Source organism: Dromaius novaehollandiae, chromosome W, assembly GCF_036370855.1.
Source record: "Dromaius novaehollandiae isolate bDroNov1 chromosome W, bDroNov1.hap1, whole genome shotgun sequence".
In the NCBI taxonomy this organism is placed as follows: Eukaryota; Metazoa; Chordata; class Aves; order Casuariiformes; family Dromaiidae; genus Dromaius; species Dromaius novaehollandiae.
This window is the reverse complement of record NC_088130.1, coordinates 3797961-3811829: the sequence shown is the minus strand read 5'-3', so window position 1 is coordinate 3811829 and position 13869 is coordinate 3797961. Positions and strand designations below refer to the sequence as shown.

The window sequence follows — 13869 nt, the reverse complement described above, 5'->3', positions numbered from 1 at the left end:
GGGAGTGCTCTCTTGCCTGGGGCCTGGTTGGAGTGGAGAGGGGTCTGGTGGTACATTGAGAGACCCTGTGGGGGAGGCTGGTAGGAATGAGAGCCCCTGATAGGGAGAGGAGCTATGGCTAGACCTGATGGGGAGGGGTTGGGGAGCAGGCACTTGAGGGAGGGTTGTCAGGTTGGGGGGGGGGGGGGGTTGCTGCCAGGGGAGCTGCTGCCTAAGGTTTGGGGTCTGAGGCTTAATGTGCATCTTTCATAGTTCAAGCAGATCTCCCAAGCCTACGAGATACTGTCTGACCAGAAGAAGAGAGACCTGTATGATAAAGGTGGCGAGCAGGCAATCAAAGAGGGTGGCTCCAGTAGTAGTTTTGGGTCACCCATGGACATATTTGATATGTTCTTTGGAGGTGGTGGGAGGATGCAGAGGGAGAGACGAGGTAATGTGCCTATTTCTGATGCTGCCCTAGACTTTATAGTGTAACCAATATACTCAAGAGAGTACTGAAGTGCCTGGGGTGAATACTGTGGCTGCAAGACTGTATCAAGGCTATTAAAATGATTTTATGGTTGTATTCTGGAAACCAAATAAAACCATTGTTAGCCTTTAAAGTATAAAATCAGCAGGGAAAGGGGTGCCTGTGTAATGAAAAGGGTACTCAGTTCATATACTAGTAGTTTTCATCTGTGAGCTGTCTTATGTTAATTTAATACCTAGCCAGACTCTGCATTTAGGAAGCCTTTATCTAAGGATAAGCCCAGCTTTCAATAAAATAGAACAGGAATGGGATGGTAATGTATCTTAAGATACTTGGTAACTAAGTATAATACAAGTGTACTGTCAAAATGTGAATTTTTAAGTGACTTTTAGCTGAAAGACCTTAGTTAAAAGTAACAGCATATAAATAAAATAAAGCAGTCTTGATCTATGAGATCTCCTTATTCTTCTGTGTTGTCCAGTAGAATTGGGCTAAAGCTCCAGTAAAGGTAAAATGCCAATCCAAATTGAAGTTCAGACAAATAGTATTAGCAAAGATGTCAACATTAATTTAAAAACTGTGTTTAAGAGTAGTGCTGACTATATCATTTCTTAGTTCAGATGCAGTGGCGGTAAAGGGAAGTCAAGAAGGTCTTGTATCAAAATGTCATATGACTTCATGTAGCAAGACACTTTCAATAAGCAAGAACTTGTTAGCCTTACCATGGATTTGATTAGAACTTTACTTGGCAAAAACAGTTCCTGCTTGTAAAAGTCCAATTACCCAACTGTTTGGGGAAATTTCCTAGTGAGAGAGGGGGGTAGTATTTCACTGGCTATAGACACCACCTCCTAATCCCCTGTAGTTATCTGAGCATACCTGTCTATTTGTTCACTTTAGACAAAGTTAAAATCTTAAACCTAAATTTCCATGTATTTTGTTCTTATCATTGTTGCTTATACTTTCATGGAGAAGTCTTCTGGCTTCTTCTGAAAAAGGTTACTGAGAAAGCAATGTGAATTGTTATGCAACTGTAAAATTAAATAAATAGGAAAAGGCTATTGATAGCAGTAAACAGTAGATAAATGGGAAGAAGTGTTAAAGCTTTTAAAGATTTATTCTAATGTGATTTGAACATGATGACATGGGAAACTTAAAATTTTGGGTCCAAGCTATCAAATTTGAGTAATGTACTCTTTCCTCCCCCCCCCCCCCAACAGGCAAAAATGTTGTTCATCAGTTGTCAGTAAGCTTAGAAGATATGTATAATGGTGCAACAAGAAAACTGGCTTTGCAAAAGAATGTGATCTGTGACAAATGTGAAGGTAACTTCAACACTAAAACTAGACATTAATTATTTCTGAAGCTCCAAATGTATTTTGACCTTCCAGTTTCCTCTGGAAATATAATTGTTTAATACTTTCTCTGTCATCAGGTCGTGGTGGTAAGAAGGGTGCGGTAGAATGCTGTCCTAATTGCAGAGGCACAGGCATGCAAATCAGAATTCACCAGATTGGTCCAGGAATGGTGCAACAGATCCAGTCCGTGTGTATGGAGTGTCAGGGGCATGGGGAGCGTATCAGCCCCAAGGACCGGTGCAAGAGCTGCACTGGCAGAAAAATTGTTAGAGAGAAGAAGATCCTAGAAGTTCACATTGACAAAGGTAAGGGGTCTTACTAACTTGAAGTATTATATTTGAATAGATTGTCATTGGGCTTTTTTGTTCTTTGTTTTTTGCAGCACTAAAATGGAAGCTTCAGCAAATGCATGGTGTTGATCACTTGTTACAATGAGTAACGCTGCTGGATACGCATTCAGTACAATAGCCTGTTCCTACTCCTTAAAGGTAGACTTGCCTTTAAGCAAGGATGATTACTTGTGTATTAGTGCCCACTTACTATACACATTACTAAGTGTTAATTCCAAAACCGGTAATGATGCAAGCAGTGAACTAATCTGCGTAAGAGCAGATTCATAAGCCAAAATGCTGACCAGCTAATTGGACTGCTAAGAAGCAAATACATCACTTAGCTTATTAAACAAGTTTAACTACTCTCGGCTTTTTGGGAGACCCTACAGAATCTGTTCGCTTCTACTGCATTTCACTGTGAAGAGGGACCAGGTCTCCTAAAGTAATAGGATGTGAAGGCAGTGCTAAGCCTATAATGCTCAGAACTCACTTTGCTATGTCACCCTGATGGTGTTGCTTAGTGCAGATGTTCTGGTCTGTGTCCTTTATGTCCGGCAAAATATAATTCGGTACATAAATCCTCACAATGATAAGAGAATGGAAGGTTATTCAGCAACAAATGCTTTTCCTCAGAGTAGGTTTCTCAAAAGTAGGTGGGAGTAGTCTTTGGAGGAGTTGGATTTGAAAGATGGAACACATTGAAAAGCATATGGCTCACGACAGACTTATACCTAACAGTAATCAGTAACTGTTCTACATCTATACTTAAGCATGCTTTATGTAATGTCTCACTTTTAAGAGGAGGAATATTACAGTAACGCTAAACTTGAAGCTTTGCAAGAATATATCACTGATATGTTTAAACATGGAAGTTATTGAAGAGCTAAATTTTGATGATTGCAGTCACCCTGGTTTTCTACCAGGTAGTGTGAGGCAGCTAGAGTTAAGTGCAATGGCTCTCCTGTAGGTGGAGTTATTTTCTTGAGTGACAATTGCACTCCTAGGAAGAGCGCTTCATAAACTGAAGGCATTGAGTTCATGTTTCACAATTAGTTCTGCCACAGACTTAAGAGGAGACTTATCAGTTTCTTAAAACAAGCTTTGTGTGCAGTATTGCTTCTATGCCCCTTCTAGAATGGTTGTGCATATGATGGAAGCCATCTTGATAATATTTCCCTCAAGGATTTTTTTATCTCAGCAGGTGACTAATTTCAACTAGAATGGGGTTTTATGATCATGAAACATAGCTCAAGTTGGCAGTACTAACCTGTTTTGGAAACGTGAGCTGGTAAGATATGTAATGCTTCAAGCAAAGGTCCTAATGTTGCAATCTCAAGGTTCAGTAGTATCCTAGTACAAGCTAGTGCCTATTGAAGTATTTCACATTGTTACACTTTATATTAAAAAAAAAAAGGCTGAAATATGTGGTCTTTGCAATAGGAATGAAGGATGGTCAGAAAATAACATTCCATGGTGAAGGTGACCAAGAGCCAGGACTAGAACCAGGGGACATAATTATTGTCTTGGATCAAAAAGACCACCCTACATTTACAAGGTAAAAGTCCACGAGTCCTTCATGTATACTTCTGAGATGCTTACCCCCAAACTTCCCCTGTTACCACTGGCTTTTTTAGTAACTAGAAATATTGGTATGGCTAGAGTGCACTTGTGAGTTGGTTTGGGCAGTCAGATATTGACATATTTATAGAAGTACTGGTACAACTAGTCAAAGCAATTGGTGCTCTGAAAGTACAAGTTCTGTGGTTATGTGGTTAGGTTTTGGGTTGTTTGGAGAGTGTGTGTGTTTACTCTGAGCTCTCTGGGGGTGGGAGGGGAAAGAAGATGAACCAAAGGGAGTTATGGATATTGGGAATTCAGAAACTTGAATTCTAAGGACTTCCAATGTTGGAACATAATTGTTTCTTAATAGCTACGAATATCTGTAGCAGTTGGTGCCTTGCTAATTTCTTGTTCTTTCCTCCTTCTACGACAGTCTTCCAATATCAAACTTGGATCTTCTAGCACAGGCAACTGCTTGTTATGTAGTTTCTTCTGCCTTGAAGCCAAACTTCAGTACTTGTGCTTTTTCTCAGTGATCCTGTTTATGACAGCCTTATGGTCGGAAGGGTGCATCCTATATGCATAATATCAAGGTGATCTGCCTCCTTTGTGGTTTCCTTGCCTGAATGCATTAGGCAACATGAGGTGAGGAATGGAGAGGACTGATTGTGGAAGTGAAACCGAACTGGGTAGTGTTTACTGTGTTAGTAAAGTACCTCATATTGCCTAACAATGCTGCTTTGTGTTAAAAGCCTATTATTTCAAGTCACTTTGTAGAATGAGTCTGTCATGTAGTAGCTTATTTTCTGGTAAAAGCAGCACTCTGGCTAGCTCTAGGAGATGAGCAGTAGGTACTGAGTGCAACTAACTCCTGGTCAGAGCATTCATGAGGGGAACAATGGATTTGGGAAGGCATTAGTCTCTTAACAGGGAGGATCGATTTTGACAGGCTAGTGATGAGTAACTTTCTCACCCAGCTTCCAGTGAAAGCAGGTGCTGAATCAGTTGTGTCAAAGGGTCTGTCTGGCACATGCATTTGCTATGTTACCCAGGACTTGAAGTCCTGACCGTACTGGAGTATTGATGTCCATTCCTCTGCACTGGCTTCAGCTTCAGTGTCCTTAGACATTCTTTGATATCAATAGCATGACCTCAGCATAACCCCACAAAACTATTTCTGGGGTAGGTAGAATGTTCCTCCTCTCCCTTCAGAGTCTAAAACTTTCCAAGAAAGTCTCTTTCCATACACCTTTTAAAGTAGGGTGGGTGGGAGAGCCAAGTCTTTCTAACAGGTTTGAGTTGCCCTCAAACTAAACTCCTGAACATCCCAGCACATGCAGGCACCACTTGTGCTGACTTAATGTAATTTCTTTAAGTTCTGACTTAACTGGATACATCTTGGTTTCATCTAGAAGCTATTTTCACAATGACCCAGAGTTGCCTTCACCTGTTTAAACTTCCTTACTACCAGATCTTCAGTGGGAGTGTAGGAGATTATGAAGGAGACAGCTGAGGCACAGGAGAGAGACGATTCCCTGACAGACTTCTTTCAGTCCTGTCTTAAAACCCAGCTGGTTGTTACCAAATATATTAGCTGGTAGTAGCTGTTCCAGTTACTACCTTATGACAGTTTCAAGCCTCTGGCTTGACATTGTTCATAAATCCAAGTCTTCTTTTGTTCTTATGATTCCATTCAGAAGGTTCTTTGAGGATGTTGATCTCTAAATACTTTCAAGCTAAACATCATGCTTAACTTCTTGCAGCTAACTTGTACCTGCCTGTCTGCATCAATGTTGCTCTTAAATGTGTACAACTGTCTTCCTTAATATTTATCCTACCGTATCTATAAGTAATTGCATTCCTTCCATTTTGCAAATCAAGCTCTTCTAGTGTTGAAGAGGGAGTTTTACTTAAGTTCTCATTAGCTGAATAGAATTGTATGAGATCTGGAATTTTGCTATCATCTTGTTCAGTGTCACAGATACTTTCCTATTTCTGCTGGGAATAATTTTTGTGGCTGAGACAGTTGACTTCTAGCAATTTCATTGCTACCCTTGCACTTAATCATGTTCAGTTAAGCTTGTTTGCATATTTTAAGGCTTAAGACCTTGAATTTTGTATTGGCAAATCTCCAGTTGGACTCCAGCCTTCAAGGTCAACTGGTTAACTAACTTCTTGCTCCATATCCTTGTTTACTGTAGTCCAGATGGGAATACTTCAGCTATCTTTACTAAAAGCATTGCAAAGCCTCTGAGATGCGCGCGCGTGTGTGTGTGTCTCTCTCTCTGTGAGAGACAGAGAGAGGCAGGCAATAGGCACAAATTGAAATACAAGAAATTCCACTTGAACAGAAGAAATTTTTTTTTTAAACTGTGAGGGTGGTCAGACACTGGAGTGGGTTGCCCAGAGAGGTTATGGAGTCTCCATCCTTGGAGATATGTAAAACCCGACTGGACCTAGATGACCCTGCTTTGAGCAGGGGGGTTGGACTAGAGACCTCTAGAGGTCCCTTCCAACCTCACCTATTCTGTGATAACTTATCCAGCTGGGTTTAAAAGGCCCCCTTGCTTACAACATAGGCTTGAGTGTTCTTAAGCACCCCTTGAAGAAAATTCAGGCTGTCTCCTTCTCCGTGTTAAAATTGCTATGTTTTTAAACTGATTAGTGAAGTCAACTGAGTTGTTTCTGACTTGTCTTGAAATAAAAGTTTAGTTTTGAGCTTTGTGGTTTGTTTTCCAACTCATTAAAACTTACTGTATCTACTTTATCTACAGTAACCTTCATGGTATTCAGAATAATAGTAGAAAATTAGCTCTTTGGCTCAAGGGTTGCAAACTAAGATTTCTTTAAGCAGAAATGTTCATGCTTTCATGCTTTTAGTGGTGTTTACTGCAGACTAGGGAGATCCAGGAGATAGTTCCATTGAATTGCTAAAATGGCATTCAATGAAGTTCTTCAGCAAAAGGTTTTTTGAATATACTGAACTGCTGTGGAGTGTAAGGGAATATTATGTGGATAAATGACTGGCTAAAAAGTAGGAAACCAGGTAAGAATATAATTCCCTCTGATATAGAAATGTGATGGGATCCCCCAACTGAGTCCCAAAAGGAGCTGCACTGGGGACCTTTAACTTCATCTTACACCTGTGAGGTGGTGGTTTGCTGATGATACAGAACCTTAATCAACCCCCATCTTCACTACCCTGTAGAGTTGCAGAATGATTACATGATAAAGTGCAACAAAAATGATAAATTAAGTTCAGTATTAAATGTAAAATGAAGTGCATAAACTTAAATACTTAGACAATGGTGGGATCTCAGCAGTACCAAAATATTGTCTGTAACAGATCTATGAATAGATCATCTCAATGCTGAGAAGCAAGTAAAATTTTAGGAATTCCTAGAAGAAAAGAAATAGAAAATAAAAACAATTGCTGTCTATATATAAACTCATGGTGTGCCTGTATCTGAAACACTGTGTGTAATGCTGGCTTTCCATTGCAAAGATACAGTAGAACTGGAGAATCTTAGAGAAAGGTAATGAAGAAAAGATAGAATGGCTTCTATGTGGAGAATGATTAAAGTAGATTCTTCCATGTAGAAAAGGAGGAAGGAAGGAAGAGGGGGAATGTGAGTAGGAGCAACTATTGGCTGTCTCTCAGTATCACTTGAGATGCTGTAGTTACTGTTACCAACAAGAGGGAGGTTCAGAACCAGAAGTGTTGCTTTGTATGGTGACGTGGAATTCTTTGGCATAAGATGCTGTTGATGGTTGATAGCCCTTAATGAATTTCATGAAAGGGAGGAGAGGAGAGGGGAGAGGAAAAAACAAAAAATCAAGGATACCACAAGGACTTTCTAAGCTGCAGGTGCAGTTAAGGGCTAGAGGCTGAGTGTATTCTGGGACAGTCATGTGGTCTCCCCTAAAGATGTAATTAAGTAGAAGGAAGAAGAGGGTACAAAGTCATAGTGTCGTCCAGTACGTATCAAAGCCAAAAATTTGTAGAAGAAAAGAAACAAACTGATTGTAAAAGTGTTGCTGCTTCTTGTTTCTTTACATGAATGTGCTAACATGCAGTGCTATCCTACCATATTTACCTTTAACTTCCTCAGTGGGTTGTGTACCTTTACAACAGTATTGTGCAAGTTTTGTCCAAGTTGGACTATATTAAAGAAGGGATTAATTGTCCCAGTGGCAGAGGTTTGGAAGCTGAGACAAACCCTTTCCGGAAAGGGGGAGGGAGTAGTGAAATGAAACCCTTCCCTGCCCCATCCTGGGGCTGGAATCGTAATGCTAAATTTAATAGCTGAGTTAGTATGGGGGGGGGGTAAAATGACCATGCCTATTGTTGCTTTTTTTTTGTTCTACCTTTAGACGAGGTGAAGACCTTGTTATGTGCATGGATATACAGCTGGTTGAAGCACTGTGTGGCTTTCAAAAACCTATCACAACACTGGATAATAGAACTATAATTATTACTTCTCATCCTGGTAAGTGTTGGTTTGCTTCCTGCTAAATATCAGTGAATTCAGCAAATGCAAGCTGAAAAGCAAGCAATTAGTATAGGGTAGCAGAAAGAATTGACCTTAAAATATTTCGTAAGAGATGTGCTGGTTGCGAGTTTTGTGCCCCCACCCCAAGTCTTTACAGCACAGAGCTTTAAACAAATAAAGGTTTTGGTCAGTGGTCAGCAATAGCAACCTGTTTCTTTGCATGATACAGTAACAAACCTTACTTCATGGATGTACTAATATCCTGAGGATACTTGAGGTTCCTGAAGACCAAGTTTTCAGGCTTGGAACTGATAGAGCACTTGATGTTCATAAGTATGCTCCCTTTGAGAAGCATAACAAAATGGCAGAATATAACATAAGTGTCTACCTGTTCTCCTACGCAAAAGCCATCAGGCAGCAGGTCCCTATTAGACTACTTGATATCAGTATAGTTGCTGAAACACAACTTAGAAGGCTGTACAAACACACACTGAAAGGAGTTGAAACTAAAATTGCTTGTTGTGCCTGCCTGAATTTCTTGCTTTTTATTATTATTATTTATTTATTTATTTAAGGCCATACTGTCAAACATGGGGATATTAAATGTGTGATGAATGAAGGCATGCCAATATACCGTAGACCATATGAAAAAGGATGTCTGATCATAGAGTTCAAGGTAAGTGGATTTACTTGCATGGTAGAGCTCAGCACTGAACATCTGGAACTTCAACCTTAAGTATTAACTCAAGTAAGAAGAGACACTGATTATCAAGTGTCTTGTTTAGTGTGTTTCTTGCAATGTGGTCATAAAACTTAACGTGATGCACAAGGTTATAGATTAGAAAGAAGTGGATACTTCCTAACAGCTCTGTACTGAAAATACACTAAATACTGAAAGAACTTGTTTGGATATCTTGTGATTTTTTTTTTCTATGTTTGACGTTTTTTGCCTCCAACATGTCTTAGAAAGGACCAAAATATAACTGACCTTGTGTTAGAGCAAGGGGATCAGTTAAGAACCACTGATTTTAATCACTGGAGAGAATTTCATTAGTACTGGTGGCAACAGCAGCTCTTTTGTAGTGTTAGGAGAGAATCAGACTAGTCTCTAATTGGTGTGTCCCCCTACTCTGGCTTTAGTTGGGGATTTCTTTTTTAGACCTTTCTAAATGGCAGCCTGGGGCAGAACAAACACTGAACTAGCCAAGACAATGAAGTTGCCAAATCTAGTAGAAATGCACTTTAGGCAGATGTGAAAGACTAGCAAGTGACTTAACTATTTCTTTAGCAGTGGGTTTTCAAGTCTTCTGTAATGATAAAGCTGATGCTGGCAGATAATTGACCTGTAGTGAGTGAGATAGGCTAGTTTGAGCCAACTTCAGTAACTGCAGCTCTTGATTTCAGGTGAACTTCCCAGGGAGTGGCTTCCTCTCCTCAGATAAGTTGTCCTTGCTGGAAAAACTGCTACCTGCAAGGCAAGAAGTAGAAGAAACTGAGGAAATGGAACAAGTGGATTTAGTGGACTTTGATCCAACTCAAGAAAGAAGACATTGCTATAATAGAGAAGCCTATGAAGATGATGAGCATCAGCCTAGAGGTGGTGTTCAATGTCAGACTTCTTAAAAGGGCTAGTGAATAACCATTGTGATGCAGTTTTGTAGTCCTTCACTTGCCTACTGATGCATACAAGTGGTTCACCCTCACTTCCTGATACTGTTTTTTATTGCTGTTACATTCAGCCATAGTTCTTCCTAAAAGCATAGAGAAATTAAAATGTTAATCTGAAAACTAACTTTGCAAGTTGTATAAAGCTCTAGGATGCAAGTGCAGATCAAGTTGATAACAAACCCTGCCTGTTGGTCAAGAAAGCTATCCCAGACTGCTTGTCTAAATTTGTAATTCTTGTATCTGTGTGCAAGTGCCTGGGCTTAGTTCTGTAGGGTTCTTGATGCTCTAGAGCTTATGCCCTGTTTACTGAAGTATACACAAGTATTTCTAATTCATGTTAATATATACTTAAGTTTTGTATTAACTGGAATAACCTGTTTTTTTTTTTTTTTTGGACTTGCACTGCTGTTTGTCAAACAGAACTTGCTCCATAATGTAACTGTGTAATATGTGAACCTGACACAAATTTGGTTAATTGTTTTACATGTCCATTAAACTTGTGTGATTCACCAGCTCAAGTTATTTAAGGTCTAATAGTTTCTTGGTCTGCCAGCTTTGGTCCTGACATAGCGAGCTAGTTGTGAAGTTTTGTTTGGTTTCTAACCAGCTGCTATTTAGCTACTGTTACATGCTATGCTGTGTTTAGCCAACGTAGGTTGTTCATGACTAAAAAATGGAATCTGTGTCAGCCTACTGGCATGTGAAGCTTGTCTTCCACCTTCATTATTGAAATCATGTAATCTATAGTGATGTGTTAAGCAAAGCAGTAGCAGATGTGGTCATAGGAATAGGTGAGCCTGTAGAGGAGAGAAGCAGGGAGTTATTTAAGTTAGTTCTGTGTAAGTGTTCTAATTCTTGTAGATGAAACACTTTCAATATAACTATAAAACTTTTCAGTGCTGCTTTTCTTAGATGAGTTTTTGGTTTTAAAAAAAATCACTTCTAGACTGCTAATCCTAGTACAAATACGCTATTTTATAGGCCATGCCAAGAAGACTTTCCTGTTATAATGGGTGAGTTTTCCCCCCCTGCCCCATCCTCCTCTCTTGAGAATCCCTGATGGGTGTGTCACACCCATTCCCCTCACCTGTAGCTGCATCCATGTAATAGATGATTCTGCTCTTGCCACCCTTTCCAAGACCATGGTGGCTGGTACCTACCACAGGGCACCTGAGACACCATCACAAAGGACTACTTCAGGAGGTGGGCTGCCTGCTGGGCCACGCAGGGTCACTGTACTTGGCCAAGGAGGTAAGGTGTTGATCCTATTGCCATAATGACCTGCATCAACAGTGATAACTTTTGCTACTTGCAGTTTGGAAAAAGCATCAAACCCCTAGGCTGCCTGGGCACACCAAGAGCCTTGTAGCCTACAGGGGATGCTTAGGCCACTTGATCTGTCTACCTGCAACAGCTGCTGCTGCAGAAACATCTACATCCTCTACTCTCAGTAAGTTAGGAGGGGGAAGGCTATGAACTGTTTCACTAGAAGCCTAAGGACTTCAGCCAGTTCTGATACTGAGAAATTAATGAGACACTGGCCTGCAGCAGAGTATGAGAGCCACCTTTAAGAACATCACCTTTTGTCCTAGGCCTCCAAAAGCTCCTTTAATGTCTGGTCTGTGATCTGCTCATAATTAAGTGACAGCAACCTGGTGATCAGCCACCTGACCTCCTGAAAACAGCACCATGGTGGTGCAGACAGGCCACTAACTGTGACATCTGTGCATGTCACCACATCTTTACTTGCAATGGAAGTGGAATCACTAGGAACCTGTTACTGCTGGGATGCTATTGTTACCAATCGCAAGAGGCTAGTGACATATTTCTACTTCTTTCTGTCTCATGACATCCCTGAACTTCAATAAGGCTTTTCTTTCTGACCTCATCAGGACTTAAGCTGCTTTAGAAGCTGTTTGTAAAAGAGTCTTTCTGTAAGCAATTACTCAGATTTCTGTGCAAGTCATCTCTTGGTTCCTAATAAGATTCAGAGAAATTGGCTGATGGCTTGCCCTCTTCCCCCCACCTTTGCAGGTGGTAAGCTGGTTATGGTGTCAGAGCAGGACTGTACCTGATAATGATAGGTGGCACGTATGTACTATGTGTAGGCAGGGGTATTTCCCTAGGAACATAAAAAGCTAGTTAAGTTCATGTTTGCACAACTGTACAGAAACCTGAGGGTTTTTGGTTTTTTGTTTTTTTGTTTTTTTCCTGCAGGGGGCTGTAGCTCTTATACATACATCCTGCATGTGCAGATAAGCTGTTGACACAGAAGCCAGGCTGAAATTCATTAATTCCTACTACAGAAGTAGGATTAAATCACTATGTAATGCTGGAACTGACCCACAAGACTTTCATTTACTAATACTGTCACAGTCCAGCAGGCAAGAGTGGGCCTCACGGATAGCGCAGCCCTGATGCCAGCAGGATGTGCTGGTATGTCCCATCAGTCGGCAGCACCTGGGGTGTCTGCAGCCTGAGGCACCACACTGCAGAGCTGTGTGGGAATGTGGCAATAAGAAATGAGATGGCACTGCAGAAACTCTCCCCTCTGGTAGAACGTTGGGAAAATTAGTGATAAGTAGTAAAACAAGGGAGTTGTAGGGAACAATGAAACCTGATTGGATAAAAAGACAATTCGGCTTGTGATTGGTTTAAGCCGCTACTTTCGGGGAGGAACAATGGGGGGAACTATAAAAGATTAGTGCCCTATACAGTGTGGACCCTGCTCCAGATGACTACCTGATCTCAGGACCTCCACCTGGTGAGAAGGGGATGCCCGCGCCATGATTCTTCTGTGACTGATGGGACATTGAGGGATCAGCATTTGTAAGACAGCAAATTGGTTGCGAACCCGAAGCGCGTGTAGAATTATATTTTGATTCTTGGCTATAGTGAATTAGGCTGAAAGATTGCAATGTAGGAGTGAGCAATAAATACTTATAACAGACAGCCGTGCTGTACCTGGAGTCCTTGCTCTTTTACGGTTCCCCTTAAGTTAGTGAACATCCGAAAGAATCCCGGGTACGGCACTACAAGTACTCCTCATGCACAACACTTCCTATGCCTGTAGATGTGACAAAGCTAGCTATTTTCAATAGAGCCAATTCAAGAATAAGGTAAATCATATGGTCAGCAGTGAACAATGCTTTTTAAATGTTAATTAAAGCACTAAATTGAGCTTTCTTTAACCTTTTCTTACAGGTAAAACTGCATGGTAATGGGAAGACTCCCCAGAGGTAAAGCCTTTTCCTAGATTAAAAAAAAAAAAAAAAAAAATCTAAAATAGTATTGTAATTGTGTTGAGTGCCAGCAATTTTACAACTTAACTGTAGCTAAGAAGATAAAGCTTTTTCCTGTACTTTGGTAAATGATAGTACTTTTTCCCATTTCTACATCCTGAATACTTAAAGCAATAAAGGCTCCGAAAATCCTAGATAAAAAAGGTAAGACATGCCAGATCTTTTCTCCAAAGTTTTACAGCTAGAAAATGTGCGTGTGTGTGTGTGTGTATATATATATATATATATATGTATATAAAACCTTCATAGGTAGTTCTATTTACTACAACTAATTTTCTTTTAAAAAGTAATGTAAGAGCTGATTTACATTAAGGACTAGCACATCCGTGTAATCTGAAGCACAAGTGATTTGCATAAATTACATAGCACTGAAAATATTTTGCCAAGATCCTCCCCTGTATCATGAGCACAGATCAGCAATGGAGCTGGTGTGTTGTTGTTGGATGTTTTTGACACCCCAAAGTATTTCTAGGTAGGAAAATAATGACTTTTTGCTACCTAAAAATTTATTGCTTTGTCTAATGAAGTAAAAAATGCCCTAAGAATTAAAACATAGCTCACAAAACTAAACAGTACAGTTGTAATGAACAAGCAACACACTCTACATGAGAATTTATGCTGAAAACTTTCTGCATATCCTCAGACCATATGAACACAAAGAAAATAACTGCAGAGATCACTGCTCAA

General features: G+C 40.2%; 1 protein-coding gene across 6 annotated transcripts in view; it reads left to right on the top strand.

Moving 5' to 3' along the window:
- Window positions 1-13869, top strand: part of LOC135324455 (dnaJ homolog subfamily A member 1-like) — a 34383-nt gene that overhangs the window by 634 nt on the left and 19880 nt on the right. For 3 of the 6 annotated variants that reach the window (XM_064500880.1, XM_064500877.1, XM_064500876.1), the window contains exons 3-12: window positions 253-430; window positions 1690-1794; window positions 1905-2132; window positions 3600-3714; window positions 8094-8209; window positions 8788-8888; window positions 9617-9809; window positions 10862-10893; window positions 11020-11131; window positions 13085-13119. In XM_064500880.1, the coding sequence (XP_064356950.1) occupies window positions 253-430; window positions 1690-1794; window positions 1905-2132; window positions 3600-3714; window positions 8094-8209; window positions 8788-8888; window positions 9617-9809; window positions 10862-10890 (1065 nt within the window). In that variant the 3' untranslated portion in view covers window positions 10891-10893; window positions 11020-11131; window positions 13085-13119. Of the gene's footprint in view, window positions 1-252; window positions 431-1689; window positions 1795-1904; window positions 2133-3599; window positions 3715-8093; window positions 8210-8787; window positions 8889-9616; window positions 10393-10861; window positions 10894-11019; window positions 11132-12097; window positions 12833-13084; window positions 13120-13293; window positions 13423-13869 lie in introns of those variants that run through there. The other 3 variants (XM_064500878.1, XM_064500879.1, XM_064500881.1) reach the window with 3 other exon arrangements.